This window comes from Lolium perenne, chromosome 4, assembly GCF_019359855.2.
Source record: "Lolium perenne isolate Kyuss_39 chromosome 4, Kyuss_2.0, whole genome shotgun sequence".
NCBI classification, from domain to species: Eukaryota; Viridiplantae; Streptophyta; class Magnoliopsida; order Poales; family Poaceae; genus Lolium; species Lolium perenne.
The window spans coordinates 161,283,234-161,300,291 of NC_067247.2; the positions used below are offsets into that span (position 1 = coordinate 161,283,234).

Genomic DNA, 17,058 nt, shown 5'->3' on the forward strand with positions numbered 1-17,058 from the left:
GAGCTTAGGTTTTCGGGACGAAGAAGTACGCGAAGGAGAGGAGGCCAGAGGGGGCTGTGGGCCCCCTCCCCACATGGCGGCGTGGCCAGGGCAGGGCCCGCGCCGGCCTGTGAGGGGGGGCCATGGCGGCCCTCCTCGGCTCCTCCTTTTGTCTCCCTTCGTCTTCTGGAAAAATAGGATTTTTCATATAATTTCCGTCAATTGTTGATCTTCCGAAATATTGCATTCTGACGGCGCTTTTTCCAGCAGAATCCTGACTCCGGTGCGCGATCCTCCAATAATCATGAAACATGCAAAATAGATGAAATAACATAAGTATCATCTCCAAATACGAAATATATCAATGAATAACAGTAAATTATGATATAAAATAGTGATGCAAAATGGACGTATCAGGAGCTTATACCCATTTTATAAATTATGCTCCATACTCAATTCTTATGCAAATCTTATGTTGTCATCAAGAAACCAAAAAGGGGGAGATTGAAAGAACATATCTCCTTAAGTAAGTGGTTTTGGTATTGATGACAATGGTTATACTCAACTAATTATTGTGTATAAGAATTGAAGGTTGTAGCAATGATCATATTGCCCAAAAGTTGAAGAGCTTGAAGTTGTTATGGCGGGGAAATGAAATGATCTTCACATATGGGCTTGGATAGAAGAAAGAAAAGAATAAATAAAATAAGAAAGAAAAGAAAGAGAGAAGGAAGAAACAAGAAGGAAATGGAGAGGAGGGGCCAGCAGCCGGAGGTACCGCCGACCACGGCCGGTACCACCGCCCTGCCCGTGGTCGGAGCCTCTAGGCACGGTACCGCTCGCGGTACCGCTAAGATGGCCTTGCTAGCAGTAAGCTTCCAGGGCTTTGGGCGCGCTTGGCGGTACCCCGACTGGTACCGAGGCATGAGGTACCGCTCGGTCTCGGGCGGAGACTCCGGTCTCCCCCCGCCCACGGCTGCTCCTCTCCTGCGCCACGTCGACCAACGGCCGGTAGTACCGGCCCAACCTAGCCGGTACTACCGGTCACCAGATACCAACGGCAGGATCCCCTCCTCGGGGGGGGGGGGGGGAGGGTTATAAAATACCCCTTCTTCTCCAATGGTCTTAACCAACAAATTTGCAAATCTCAGACCACCATTTTTGAGCTCAAAACGCCTAGATATCTCTACTCGTCCACTCAAACTCCACCATACTTGGGGATTTGGTAGAGATGACCTAGATCTACTCTTCCACCAAAGGAATTTTTGTTTCATCAACATTCTTAGTGGATCTTTGTGAGATGACCTCGAAGCTACTCTTCGTGTAAAGCTTTGTGGTTACATCTTAGGAGCCTCCAATTTGGTTGTGGATGTGTGCCCCAAGCTTCGTGTAAATGTGCCGGTTGCGACCTCAAAGCAACCACTTAGTGGAGCGTGGGCTAGGCCTTTGTGGCATTGCTCACCGGAGAACTGGGTGAGCTTTCGTGGCGTTGGTTGGCCTTTGTGGCACCACACCCCTTCAAACGTAGACGTACTTCCCTTTACAAGGAAGGAACTACGGGAATCTTATCGTCGTCTCTCCGTGTGCTCCACCTCGGTTACCTCTATCCTCTCACCACCTTTACTGCTTGTATCTTGTATTGTTGCTTGTATCTTGTCATATAGGTGAATTCACATAGTTGAATATCTAGAGAATTTACCTTTGTGTCAAGCTTAAATTGAAAAAGAATTAAAATTTGAGATTACACATATTCACCCCCACCCCCTCTAGGTGTCATATGATCCTTTCAGCTATATCCTGCTCAGTGAAGCCGGTGGTGACGAGGGCTGAAGGTGGAGCACGATGAGGCACACCCCGCTGCTTCTGATAGCAGTCAGACTCAAGGTGACCAGACCTCCGACAGTGATTGCAGAACCGAGGAGGACGAGGGCGACCCCCACCGCGAGAAGGGCGAGCTCCTCCAGGAGCAGGAGGCACTAGTGTGAGTAGAAGCGGCGGTGCAGGTGCAGTAGGAACTCGAGCAACAAGAACAGACGGTGTCCCAAGTAGACTAGCACCACGCAAACGAGTCTTCTCAGCACGGAGCTCAGTCAACACCTCTGAGATAGGAACACGGCCCTGAGCAAACAACTGGGCACGACGGGGCTCAAACTCTGGACGAAGTCTAGACAGAAACTCGTGGATCCTCTGAAAATCCATATCTAAATGTACTGTCCAGCAACACTGGCAAGTACCACAGACAGCACTGCGAAGGGAGCCAGATCGCCACACTCTGGGTGGAGAACTCATCAAAAGTAGAGTCACCCTGCTGAAGATCATGCTGACGCAACACATATAAATAGAGAGAATCCCAGAAGGCTGATAGCGCTGACAAAGGTGAGACCACATCTCAACGATAGTAGCAAGGCTCATAAATTCAGAAGCAAACTATGGCTGAACACTCTGAGAATGAACAGCAGCAGCCCTGGCATCCTCATCACACCACTGAGTAAAAGAAGCCAAATCATCACGATATGAACCAAGAGCCTCTGAATAAACAAGTACCTGCTGCTCATATGACTCATCAACAGCGGCCTCGGCAGACTTGGCTGCATCTTGAGCAGCCTGGGTAGCATCTTCAACAAGCGCATGTTGTACAGGCGGCGGGGTAGGAGGCACGGGAGCAATGGGGCGCGGCGGACAGAGGACCTCGCCGGTAATAACGCCCTAAAGTCGAAGATACCGCATATGAATGCGCATAAAGGCAGCAAACTCTCCATAGTTGGTACCATAAAAAAATCACGTGCTCTGATACCATGTTGTGAATGGCAACTAGTATTCACAGGAGGCCAAAGGCCAGTACATGTACATGAGTTAGAATATGCAGGGAAGCCCCTCATACACTGAAAATATACAGTAAAGGGAACTATACATCACTAACAAAAGGCTGGCTCCTCGCCGGCTTCTGCAAACAAATAGCGGAGGTTGCGGCTGGCTCTACCTCTGCTGCTATGCTATCGTGTAGATGTAGCAGATCGGCCTCGGATAGGATAGGATGGGTGGAGTTCTGGAGTTGCCATAGTCTCGCATCGGAGATACCCTGCGCACCGTCCTCTTTTCTCGGTGAGCTAGCCCACCTCTGTGGTTTATTCGGTGAGCTAGCCCACCTCTTGATCTTGGAGCAACTGCCGCACGGGATCCAAACTTCGGAATGGATGAGCAGGTCAAGGCAGGGGGCATCTACGACGAAGATTTCTTCAACGAAGGACCCAGTGAGAGCCACTTTCCGAATGCTTTGGCTGACAAGGCGGAGGAGAAACTTTACCAGATTGCCGTGGATAGAGAGCATCTCCAACACGGGGCTCCTGTCGAGGATGAAGTCCAAATCCCTGCTACCCATGATGACGTTGCAGAGCTCGAGCTCACGGAGGTTAGGGAAACAGGTTTTGCGCGGGAGGCCGACAGTGGAGGGGAACTTCCAGAGGCCGAGGTAGAGGCGAGTGAGTGTGGCCATGCCTAAGAAGGTGGTGGGGAGAGCGGAGTCGAGCGGACAGAGGCGGTTGACGAGGACGAGATCTTGGATGCCCTTGTCGGCGAGGAGCTGGAGCCAGCACGGGAGCAGGTCATGGAACTCGACCGTGTATCTGCTGGTGATGTGGGCGCAGCTGACTGGCCCCGGATGCGTGGCGAGGACGGTGGACACGGCGGATGCGGCGGGGAAGAGGTCGGCATCGATGAGGACGAGCGGGGCGGAGCGCCAGACCCCACGCCAGCGGCGGGAGAGCGCGGCTGTGCACGCGGTGTCCTTGACAGGGAGGCGGGAGACGATGTCGCCGAGGAGCGCGTCAGGGAGGCGGCTGACGCGTCGACGGCGTCGTCGGGAGGCAGGGCGAAGAGGCGGGCGGCGGGGGAGGCGGGCGGGGTGGGGAAGTCGTATTTGGGCGGGAAAAGCAAGCGGGAAAAGAGCGATGCCATCTGCTCCTTACATTCAACTTCTTATCAATAACACTTCTCTGGCGGAAGATATGAGCCAGTTTCCATTTGTGGATCACAAGTTCAAGAAGGCTTATATCAAGAGGAAGACAGCTGCTCCAGCCGCCCAGTTGCTGGTTCATTTATGGGAGATGCTCGCTCTAGTGCCCATGCACCCAGTAGCTCTGTTGCTCATAGGGAAGTGAAGAAACTCAACTGGTTCCAGCGCAATGTCCTGTGCATGAACATCAAGATCCACAAGGAGAACTTCGAGGCCAGCCGTCAGCGCGCAGATATATAGCATACCCAGGCGGTTATTCTACACAAGCTCAGTGGTGAGCAAGATCCTCCTCCTCAACCTCCTGTTCACGCCGCCTACAGTGGATGACACTCTTCTCAGGTCAGTGGTCTCACATCGAGCAGAGTCTTCAGAGGAGCAACATCTCTCGCGACTCTCCACTAGATGCAGACAATGTTGAAGAGTACGAATCTGAGACGGGCTCCGAGTGATCCACTTGCATCTCTAAAAATCAGCATCCCTATTTATAGCTGTCTTCACTATCCATCATGCATACCCCATTAAGCTTCTTCCAACTATGCTATCCTTGTGCACATTGTACTGCTAGGATCAGCTCCAAGTTGAATTAGAATGACTCGTGAAGAATACACTAGTAGAAAATAGGTCTTTCGTTAGGTCCCTTTAGTCCCGGCCATGTCCTGGGTCGGGACTAAGAGCATCTCCAGCCGCGTCCCCCAAAGGAATTTGGGGCGCGCCGGACCAAAAAACCGTTCCAGCCGCGTCCCCCAAACCCGAATTTTGTTCGGCGCGCCCGATACGGTGTCCGGCGCCCCGAGCCCGTCCCACAGGTTAGGTACCCGATAAAACATGACTGGAATTCGGCATCTGGTAAGACCTTAAGCGGCACATATCGAATTACGCCAGTATCCTGAATTCGTGTCCGGGGACGCGAGTTTGAAGTAGGTTTGTACGGATTGCCACAAGTGCATTAACTGGTACCCGAGCTTTCGGATGAACCAGCCCTATTTACCAATATCCCTGTGCAATATAGAAGTCGAGAAAAATATAGTGTTTCCATGCACTCGAAATATATGAAAAACAAAGAAATGAAGTTTGGAGATTTCATCCAATTTCATCTTATTCTGCGACTCAAATAAATATAGCAAAGTTTTTTACCCAAAGCTTCGGCTTCATGAAGAAAAATGTATATCAAAATAAGACAACATAGCAAACTAGTTTACTCAACCCGATTTTCGTGTTCTTGTCTTGTAGGTAAATATATAAAGGTTTGTAGACTCAACTCAACTTTACGACTCGAGTGGAGCCTACTCCCATCGGGAGCGCTAGATTTTATTAAGTCCTCTAACAGGAGTCGAAAAAAGAGGGGATGCGCCCATAAATATAGTCAAGTTCTTCATCGAGTAGTACAACATGAGTCTATGCCCAAGTGCAAGCACTTGCCCATAGACTCGGGGGGCTACTCCCATCGGGAGCGCTGCCGCGCACCCGATAGAAAAATAATTTCGAGAATCGTCGACATCATCTACGCTACACATGATCTACGACATGGACCTCGCCTTGTATTTCTTCGACTTCGGAGATGGTTATGCTTGGAGTCTCTACGCAAGTCTTCGACTTCCATAAACACTCGGGGGCTACTGACATGGGTATACCCTTCGGGTACCCATTATTAGTATACCAGGCTCGACCCAATATGAAGAAGACGCGATATGGAGAAGGCCTAACAAGGCAACCCGAAGAAGTAGTCGACTAAGACTCTTGTAAAACCCTAGGCTGGTTGCATATATAAAACCAGCCAGGGCACCCGATAGGAAGAGGCCAACAAATAGAGGACAACAGATAGACGACATAGCTCCGCCTATGGCGGCACCCTGTAAACATACTTATGCTCATATACTGGATTGTTAGCAGCACGTAGGGATCCTCCACCGAGGGGACCCGAAGCTGGGTATGTCGTGTGCCTAATCTCGCTCCCGGAATCTCCATCGTCGCTCTCTCCCGAAACACAAGTCTACAATCTGTAGGCATTTCCGAGTATTCCCTCGTCACTTACCCTACCTTGGAATGGTGCTCAAACCCTAAAGTCTTCCTCCATCATTGCTGAGCCACCAAGAACACCAAAATCGTCAGATCTCCTCCCTCAACCACCCAAATCCCTTGTGCTTTGGAGAATCGAAGGAGAAGACCCCGATCTACATCTTCACCAAAGCGATTTGCATTTCCCCCTCATTTTGTTGAGGACCCCCTTGCTAGTGTTCCTCTTTGGATCCCTAGTTGTTTGTTGTTGTTGTATTCTTGTTGATTGTTGTGTTGTTACAAATTTGGGAGCCTCCAATTTGGTTGTGGATGTGTGCCCCAAAAACCTTGTAAAGGCACGGTTTCTGCCTCGAGGAAATCCCTTAGTGGAAGTGGGCTAGGCCTTCGTGGCGTTGCTCACCGGAGACCTGAGTGAAGCCTTCGTGGCGTTGGTTTAGCTTTCGTAGCAACCACACTCCTCCAAACGTAGACGTACCTTCTTGCAAAGGAAAGAAACTACGGGAATCAACTCCGTGTCTCCGCGTGCTCCACTCTCGATTACCTCTATCCTATTATCTCCCTATATATATTGCGTAGCTATATCTTACTTAGTCGTTGACCTTGTCATATAGGTAAATTCACATAGTTGCATATCTAGAGAATTTACCTTTGTGTCAAGCCTAAATTGAAAAAGAACTAAAAATTGGTTAGCACCTATTCACCCCCCCCCCCCTCTAGGTGCGGCATACGATCCTTTCAGCTGGGACTAGGCCTGGCCACGTCGCCCTGAATTCACCCAAGCGTACGATATCCATTGTTCCCGATTCGTTAGGAACCTTTAGTCCCGGTCTGAGATACAAACCGGGACTAAAGGAGTGGCGGCAGGCCAAAAGCCTTTAGTCCCGGTTGGTATTATCAGCCGGGACTAAAGGTCTACCTGTTAGTCCCAGTTTGTTTTACCAACCGGGACTAAAGGATTTTTAGATTTTTTGGCTCCCCACGCACGTCCACACCCCTGGATCACCTTTTTTAGCTCTGTAAAATACAAAAGAAAATGATAGAAAATTCAAAAAATAAAATCTTTTGAGATTCATGTATGTTATGCAACCTACTATTAGGAAAAATTAACAAATTTGAATTTCGACTTTTTTTGCATAAAAAGTTTAGAAAAAGGTAAAATGGCATTAACTTTTGCATACGACATCGGAAAAAGCGTATAATATTCAAAATGATCGTGGGAAAAAGTTACAAAAATCTTGTTAATTTATGTGATGTTTATTCTGTAGTAAATAAAAATAATGGTTGCAGAAGGTGCATGGTCAACTCTTTTTTTTTATGCACAAAATGAGCTCTAGTTATTAACAACATGTATAAAGTAACCCGAAACAAACTGATGTTTGACGGTTCGTAAAATCTACAAACTAAAAATTATTTGTATTACATCAATTCTTATTTTGTAAGGTTTATAGGAGATGGAAGGTCATGTGAATGGTATGCATTAGACTGCGCACAACATGGTGTTCTGTGCAATGGAACATGTGTCTTATTTTAAATTCTTGATATCTAATTTTTATATTATCTTATTGGCTCTAATCGCGAGTGTTTTTGCCTTGTGTTTTCCTTCAACTCTTAATTTTATTTTCTTTTTTATGTATTCCATCACATCTTTTTTTTTTTTTTTTGATTATGTACTAAGTTATGTGAAATTGTGCTTTTATTTATTTAACAGCTCAACACTCCACACATGAATTTTTACTCTTTTATAACTCATTCTCTAGACATACAATGTTAACCAAGATGATTTCTTTTGAAAAATCTTAACCACATAATATTAAATATTAAGATGCATTTTATCATGTAATTTAACATCGATCATGAAAGATTCTCGTATGCAAAATGCCAAGCATATATTGGAAGGAACTTTACGTTCATTAGTTGTGTCAGTTTCAGACCATTGACTCTAAGAAATATCTTGTTAAACAAAACTATTTTTGATCTAGCAAAAAAGGGAAAATAACACGATCACTTTCTTCACGGTTCAGTTTTATGGCACTTACATAAATATATATGTCTATTTTTTTATTAAATATCATGGACGAAAATATAAAGCTGGCAGAGAATTCTAGAGTGCATGATTGTCCACTTAAGATGTAAGTAAATGTTCGCATACAAACACATGTGAATCAACGCCTTTCATGAGAGATCGGCTGAATGTGCGGTATGCAAGACAAGTCGAGTTTTTTGAGAAGTGAAACCCTGTCAATCAGAAAGGACCTCACTGGAACCACTATTACAATACTTGTAACTCTAGCAAAACCAGTTCATACGATATTGTAATCATCATAAATTGTGGTGGCCAATTTTGATTAGATACCTCCTTGAATCATTGGTGCAACCGAGAAACTGTTACACCCAATCTGTTGAGCCAGACTATACATAGTGGGGAGCAACATTAGGTAGTAATACCAGGGTTTCTAATTTAGGATAAACTACACTATGAATAAAATCACATGTAATTTTATTGTCCTACAGTATGCTTAATTTAATTAGTGGAGAGGATGTTGCACGTATACGATTATTAATTCTAAAAGTTCTGAAAAATCCATAGTCAAGTAATCTCGTTGAACTGCGTTGGGGTTCGAATGTCAATCTAGGAGGGACGTCAAAGTACGCAATTTTTCACCAAGAAATTCTATTCCCTCCGTCCCATTAAATTGTCTTAGATTTGTCAAAATTTGGATGTATCTAGATAGTAATAGTGTGTAGATACATCTAAATTTTAACAAATTCAAGACAAGTTCCATGGAATGGAGGTAGTAGAAAATAGCCCATATCAATCATAGAAGCTCATACGGTGGGTAGCTTTCTATCTTCATTTTTATAGATCAAATGTGAAAGAGGTGATTTGAGTGACTAGGGGGTCAATAGGAGCTATTTCATTTTTTTATCCTTTTTTGGTTTTAGCGGCTTTGCAAGTAAAGGTGAGAGCTTTAAGACAAGATGAACATTTATGATGCAAGAGCAAGATGAACTAAGACAATACAAGAGCAACAAGCAAAGTAACCAAGGTAGATCAAGTAACAAGGGAAATGCACTTTGGCTCATAGGAGCATATGCTCCCATTATGTGAATCCACATTTCAAAGTGTCAAAAAATTCTAAACTAAATTTTTACATGTACATCTAGACATTTTATATTGGTACACAAGTTTTCAAAAAAAACTAAAAATAATTGTGGCTCCTGTAAAAAAGACAAGTTTTGATGCTATAACACGACTACGTACAGGATATTTTTTTGTCTTTTTTGTACACGCCATATAAAATGTTGTTTCTCCACGAAAATTTGTGCACTAACATAGAATGTCAATATGTACACCAACAAATTTATATCAGAATTTTTTAACATTTTTAAAATTGTTTTTTAATTATTTTATATAATGAGAGCATTTGCTCCTATGAGCCAAATTGCCACCTCCAAGTAACAAGAGCAAAGTAAAGGAACCGATACAACCGAACCGAGGTGAAGACACGAGATGCGGGGATGTTTCTCGTAGTTCCTTTCCAAGAAAAGTACGTCTACATTGAAGAGGTGTGGTATCACGAAAGGCTACCAACCGCCACAAAGGCGTCACCTTATGCTTCGGTGAGTCCACAATCAAGGTTTACCCACTTAGCCACTAAGCAAGGCCGGGCGAGGTGGCAAAACTTCACAAGGGTTGGGGCAAGGCTCCACAACAAGAGCTAAACAGTTCGTTTTCAAATGACCGGGCACAGGAGAAACAAATTTCTTCTAAAAGTAAACAGAACCAACTAAAAACGGAACACTTAAGAACCATGCTTATCTATCCATGAAAAATACTTGTGCTATATATACATAATGGTGTTCACAGAAGTATTTGAATCCAAATGTTCATAGATAATTATTAACCCCATTTTCATCTGTCTTACCATCCATCACTCATACCCGGTTAAGCTTCTTCCGACGCTCTGTATTTGTAGTATGCAATCTTTAGAGCATCTCCAGCCGCGTCCCCCAAAGCGTCTCCCCCAAAGGGATTTGGGGCGCGCCTGACCAAAAAATCGTTCCAGCCGCGTCTCCCAAAGGCCATTTTTGTCCGGCGCGCCCCGATACGGTGTCCGGCGCCCCGAGCCCGTCCCCGTCCCACAGGGGACGCACCGGGCACGCCGGACACAACGAAAAGCGAGGCGGGGAGTGGCGGGACCGACCCGTCAGCGGCACAGTTAATGTTAACCTAGTTATTCGCGCGCAGTGACACACGGCGGCATCTTTGCCTTAATGGCGACGGAGGGGCAGGCGAGACGTCTCATCGGTGCTGCGCCGACGAGACGCGTCGCCGGCGTTCGCACGCCACCGCCCGTTCCCGCGCTTTCTTCCCGCCTCTTCTCGCCTGTTCCCGCGCTTTCTTCCCGACACCAGCGTCTATAAAAGGTCTCCCGGCTCAATGGTAGCCAACACACCCCGCCGGCAACAAACACAGCCCTCGTCGCTCCACCGTCGTCTCCTCCACCACCAGTGGCAATGGCGAACCGCCCAGACGCTGGCCACTCCCCTCCAACGCCGTCTCCTCCACTTCCACTCCCGGACTCGCAGTTCGGCATCGACATCGCCGCCCGGGAAGAGCGGTGGCGCGCACACCGTCAGCAGCGGCGGGAGGCAATGCAGCAGCAGGCCCGCCAGCAGCGGGAGGCGGCGCAGGCGACGGATCTAGCGGCGTTCTGCGCCCATGGCCCCGCTGCTGGCGAGGCCGCGGCGGCAGCAGCGTGGCAGGAGCAGCAGTGCACCACCGTTGCAGCGTCTGACGCCTCGACGGGACAAGAGGCGCGACGGTGCCGGTACCGGGAGGAGATGGAGCAGCGATGGGCCGACGAGCGCCGGCGCCAGCGCGCTGAGCGGGATGCGCTGTACCGAGATCGGCGGGAGTCGATCGAGCGCCAGCAGCAGCTGGCGGCGGAGGAGCGTCGGCAGCGGGAGGCGGCGCTAGCGGCGATCTGGGGGAGGCGGGCGGACCAGTTGGCGGCGGAGGCCGACGTGTTGGCGGCGGCGATGATGGAGGCGCCAACAGATGTGGAGGACGATGCGCCAATGGAGGAGGAGGAGGCCGAGGTGGAGGAGACCGAGGTGGAGGACGACGACGACGAGTTCGAGTGGTCCGACGACGACGGGCCGCACCCGGACGAGACGGCCGATCAGCAACGCGCGCTCATCGAGTCCTTCGAGTCGGAGAAGAAGCTCCAGGACGACGCCCGTGCCCGCGAAGAGGCGCAGATTCTACGCGCCGTCGAGCTCTCCCTCCAGGCGGCGCAACAGGGAAGGACAGAGGAGGACGCGCGGCGGGAACGGAGCCGTCGGGCCACCGCCAACGCAAGGAGAGGAGGCGCGCGCAGGAGGAGCTGCGGCGTAGGGGAGGCGACGACGGGGCGGGGCCGTCGAACGCACCGCCGGGCGGTCAGTAGTCTAGGTTTAGATGAAATCTAGCCGTTTTCATTCAAACTTTATAATATATAATCAAAATTGAATGAAAACCTTTATTTTTGTGCACCAATATTCATTTGGGGGCGGCGTTTGGGGGACGCGGCTGGGGAGCGACATCCCCCAAAGGCGGCACGAATAAAACACGTCCCCCAAACGCTCAATCCGGCGCGGTTTGGGGGACGCTTTGGGAGACGCGGCTGGAGATGCTCTTATGCACACTATACTGCAAGGATAAAAAATTACTTCACCAACTATATTTGTCAAAAAATAGATGTCAATAGAAACACCTACTTAGTATTTTATGCCCAGCCTATTATCATGGGCTATAATACAGATGTTACGCTGCGAATCTTGGTTTCATATCAGGAAAGGAGCTGGAGCGTGGAACGGTGTTTGTTTTAAAAAATACAGTATGCCCTCAAATGTAATGATTTTGGGGATCAGCATTTTGCCAAGCACTCAGCAGCATAAGATAATGAGTACGTATCTTAATTTCGTTTAGCTGATTAAAAGAAACTGGGTATATATCATAACAAATACCGAGTTTCACATCTCAGTTGATGAAGTTTCACCAAACATTATACTAGTACTAAGAAAACATGCCGTCCATAAGTAGGTGAACATTGGCTAATACTACGTGCTTCTGCTTCTTGCTGACTTATACAACCAGTTAAAGCTTCTATTTTTTTTCTGAATTACAAAACGAAGCTCCAAGTTGAATTAGAATGGCTCGTGGCAAATGCTATGATGCTCATATATTAATGCAAGACCGTTTTTCTTATCTCTCTGTATAGCGGGTAAACTGCAAGGTCCAGCTGCAATCACCGAGGAGCTGCAAAGATCATGGAACTAGTTATCCAGAAAAGTAAATAAGCAGTCATTGAACCTACAGAGATGCACTTGAATGATGGGTACAGACAAGCAAGGAAAAGTTTGAAGACGTCATTACCACAACAAGGACAATTATGTGAATTTTTGCAACAATAGGAGATAAGTTTACTCCACAAAACATATATTGGCCATTTTGGAGTTATCATGTACTTGTAGGCTGCATGAAAATGCTTTTAGTTGTAGGGGCTAAAATCTCACACTGCCTATGTAAACTCGTAGTAAATCCACCTAATTGTAGGCAAAGCTTATGCAATACACATATTAAGCTGAAACATGGTAGACCAAATTCTAAACCCTACATCCAAAGGATCACCCAACCAAAGCAAAAGCATTTTTCCCTCTAGGAATAAATGTAACTCTCAAGTCTCAAGGGAGCAGGAGAAGTGATAAGATAGGATCATACCTGGTTGTGTCCCCGACTCCTCGTGTGTACCAGATATCTATAGCACATTCATGTATTCCATATATAATGCTGGCACAAAGATGAATACACGACCAAACCCAGACCCCCTCCTACGAAGTCACTAACAGCACGCTGTCTGTGCTCTCCGATGTCAGCCAGTGCCTCCGCATTCTCTAAACAGGGGCATGAAAATCAACTAGGAGGCATCCCACGATTCTAGGAGTTTGTTTCACATAGCCATGGTACTCTGGATTGACAATCCCTTCAGGGAAAGTTTTTAGGCTAAACACACACATGAAAGTCGTATTATCTGAAGAGCCGGCTGTTGCATTACAGAGGGAGGGTAATGGATGACGTAGGTACCACCATCACGAACCCCGCTTTTGATAGTAAAGAACGGTAGTAAAGGAAGCTAGACACCGTAGTTTGGTCATTCGGACAACCATTCCTAGTACTGCTCAAGCTATCTTATCGCATAGCGAAAATGCGAAACAATCAAATTAGCTTTGCATATCAGGGTTCAAATATCACATCTGAAGAACCAGATATACCATAAAGAGCTGCAACAATAGTTGACTTGGCTTATCTATGCAAATCAATCAGAACACACAACGGCACAATCCACAACTATCACAATCTCCTGACAGCTGGAAATAATTTTACATGTAATATAATAGAGAAATTAAGAATACAGTTAAATTAACATCAATCAGTTCGGACATCACTAATTCTCACCAGCATGAAGCCTCACATGTTTAACAAATACCATGGAATGTAACACTGTTGTAATCAGATAACAGTTAGCTTATCAAATCATATGAAACAGAGATACAGACATACAGCCGTCCCTGACTGCCAACCAAAAAAACAATGACATGTGCATCAACATGGTACTACTAACTTGGACAGTTGAGGTAATCATGCTAGAACAAAGAGACGGTGTTACTCTTCAAACACTGAAACAAATTCAAATAGTCTTGCATGCACATACCAGAGCAACAGATCATTAACAACTTCCGGAGCAATTTACTATGCATGATCAAATGCATTGGGATCTATTATGACTTCAAAAGGGTCACGAATAGAAAAGTCTGATCCTCTCTTGAAGCTCTGAATGTAATCTCCTTGAGGATCAGAATAGCCAGTAACCAGCACTGAGGAGGCTTCACTGGCCCGTCTCGTGGACCCCAGACTCGCCAATCTGGAATGCACCTCCTCTATCGAAGTGAAACCAGGAGCCAACACAATCAGCACCTCCTTCAGCACTAGCGCGCTCTCAAAGAAAAATTTGAGGAAGGCAAGCTCACTTCGACCCCCTCGGAAACCATGGAAAACAAGGCGCTTGACGCGTGACCGGATGCATTCTATGGTACCAGACTCATGCCAGAATTTCATGTTGAGCTTGCCAGCGGATTGATGCGTTTCTCCAGACTGAAAATTGGATCGAACCAATGCACATTCAGTTCATCATACATCGGCAGCAACTAGCAATATGATGTATATAAATATAATGATGCAAATGAATGCTAAAAGAAGCATCAGGGTCTTCACCTTCACGTGGAGCGTCTCAACATTTGGAAAGCATCTGAGGATGCTGGGAACCATCTTGGCATCATTGCGGACCCCAAAACGCACCTCGAATGCCAGGATTCTCACACTTGGTACCATGGTTCTTGGGCTCACCTTTGTCCCAGCCTGCAGTTGCAATCACAATTAACAAGAGAATAAAGATCACAGATTTACATTGATTGATCAAGAATACATTGATTTAACAAAAGGGGGCACCTTGATGATGGTGTTGCCGACCTTTAGCACCTGATTTCCTGGGTCCAACTCCAAGTAACCCAACAAGTGCAGCTTGGGGGCACGACCAATCTTGACCTTGCTACAAGCGCCATCAGGGGTACAACCTTTGTTACCTTCCGAATGGATGATGAGCCGCTCAAGGCATGGGGCGTCCACGACTAGGGATGTCAATGGGGCCCATTCCCCACAAACCCGTGGGGAATTCATCTATTAGGGGACGGGTATGTGCAACTTTCATCCCCGTAAGCTAAAATGGGGATGGGGAGTAAACGGTCTCCCCATCCCCGCTCCCCTCTATCCCCGTTATAATTGTATATACATGTAAATTGATATATTTTTATATGAAATATATTGTAATATTGTGTCACGTATAGTATATTTTAATAATATTAAACATATGACACTAATATATTATCATTTTTATTTCGTGCATATTACAAAGTTGTTTATTTCTATGTGAAAATATATAAGATCATAAGATTACGAGAAGATCATTTGAATTTGGCTTCTTATTGGGGAACCCGATCCCCGCCCTGAACCCGGTGGGGATGGGGATGGGGAAAAAGTCTCCCCGATTACTAAATGGGGATGGGGAAAAAGTCTCCCCGATTACTAAATGGGGATGGGGATGAGATGGCACTCCCCGGTGGGAAGCAGACCCGTTGATTTCTTCAAATGACCCAATGATGTGCACGCACCGGAGGCTTTGGCTGACAAGGCGGAGGCGAAGCTGGAAGAGATCCTCTTCGACACAGAGCGTCTGGAGCACGGGGCTTCTGTCGAGGATGAAGTCCAAATCTTTGGTCTCCATGAGGACGCTGCAGAGCCCGAGCTCACGGAGGTTAGGGAAAAGGGAGGCGCGCGGGAGGTCAGCCGTGTCGGGGAACTTCCAGAGGCGGAGGTAGAGGCGGGTGAGGGTGACCATGTCTAAGAAGGTGGAGGGGAGATCGATGGCGTGTGGCCACCGGGAGTTGAGGAGCACGAGTTCCTGGATGCCCTTGACGGCGAGGATACGGAGCCAGCTGGTGAGCAGGCCAGTGAACTCCTCGATGTAGAAGCTCCTGATGTGGACGCAGCGGAAGGGCCCCGGATGCTCCGCGAGGACGCGGGACACGGCGGAGGTGGCGGGGGAGAGGTGGGCGTCGAGGAGGACGAGCGGGGTGGAGCGCCAGACTGGGCGCCAGCGGCGGGAGAGCGCGGCGGTGCGTGCGGCGTCCTTGGCGGGGAGGCGGGAGACGATGTCGCCGAGGAGCGCGTCCGGGAGGCGGCTGAGGTGGTCGACGGCGTCGTGGGGGAGGAGGGCGCAGAGGCGAGCATCGGCGGAGACGGGTGGGTCGGGGATGGTGTAGTGGGTGGGGAAGACGAAGCGGGCGAAGACGCCGTCGATCCCGCCTGGTTCACGCCAGCGGCGCAGTAACTGGCCCCCCAGATTGAGAACTAGGGTCTCCATGGTCGCCGCCGGAAACTCCGGGGAGCACAAGCTGGCGAAGAGAGGTCCCAGCTCGTCGTCGTTGCGGACGAGGTTGAGCGCCATCTGGAGCGCGAGGTTAGACATCCGGATGTCCATGGCCGCCGCCGGGAGCACTGCGGTGCGGTGGCCACGAGTTTTGAGCGGCGCGTCCTTCCCGTGGAGTGGAACAAGGACGGCGGAAGAGAAGGGGAATATGATTATGAGCAGAGGAAAGAAGTGATTACAAAAAACAAAACAAAAAACAGAGCTTTTGCTCTCAGGAGTATTAAAATAAATGTATACATATTAAAAAATATAAAAAAATAAAACAAAATGCTGCAGAAAAATGAATTGTTATGTGACTTGTGCAAAAAAGATTAAAAAAAACGATGCTGAAGTAAAGCTTTTTACTAGGAATTTGTTTATATTTTTTGCATAGGCCACAAAAATTATTATTTTACTATGAACCCATATGTAATGACATAGATGTGGAGACATATGGCTAAACTTTTTCTCCAAAATCTTTTAATATTTTGAAATTCGTATTTTGGGTAAAGGGAGCATATGCTCCTGCGATCAAAGTACATTTCCGCCGAAAGAAGTCTAAGTGGGCTCAATTTTTCGAAACCCGTTGCTCGCCAAGTCGCACATACGGAGGAAAACATAAAGGACGCGACTACGTTCAGGTCAGCCTAGTTTTAAGTTAGAGCCAGGTCACGCAAACTTTCCTTTTTTGAACAGTAATGACTTCCTGAAGAAGCAAAAACGTGGACCACCACGTGCTGTCCTGTGTGAACACAGGTTGGCACCAGCCAATCGTCAAAAAAGGGGGACCAACTCGTCCTGAAGATCATCCACAGCACCAAAAATGTGAAACTTTCCCCTCTCTGCCGTACGTTCTTCTTCATTTGCTTCCTCCCTGCTCCCTGAAACCAGATCCAGTTACATCTACCACCAGATCCAAATCTGAAGACTCGAATCAACATCCTCCAGGATTAGAACAACATCCCGTCAGGGATCTCGATCTGG

General features: G+C 47.5%; 1 protein-coding gene across 1 annotated transcript; it reads right to left on the reverse strand.

Annotated features, from left to right (window-relative positions):
• Nucleotides 1-13,541: 13,541 nt before the first annotated feature.
• LOC127294346 (F-box/FBD/LRR-repeat protein At5g22660-like) lies at nt 13,542-16,191 on the reverse strand. Its single transcript, XM_051324147.1, has 4 exons — nt 15,245-16,191; nt 14,559-14,742; nt 14,325-14,468; nt 13,542-14,204 (listed from the first exon to the last, which is right to left on the reverse strand). Exons 1-4 carry the CDS (start codon nt 16,144-16,146, stop codon nt 13,803-13,805), a joined length of 1,632 nt encoding a protein of 543 aa, XP_051180107.1. The 5' UTR covers nt 16,147-16,191; the 3' UTR covers nt 13,542-13,802.
• Between the last annotated feature and the right edge of the window lie 867 nt (nt 16,192-17,058).

Coding starts and splice junctions, on each gene's coding strand:
- LOC127294346 (XM_051324147.1), bottom strand. CDS start 16,146: ATGGACATCCGGATGTCTAACCTCGCGCTCCAGATGGCGCTCAACCTC. Junction 14,743..15,244: donor ATTGGGTCATTTGAAGAAAT/CAACGGGTCTGC, acceptor CCCATTGACATC/CCTAGTCGTGGACGCCCCAT. Junction 14,205..14,324: donor TTGAGACGCTCCACGTGAAG/GTGAAGACCCTG, acceptor TCCAATTTTCAG/TCTGGAGAAACGCATCAATC.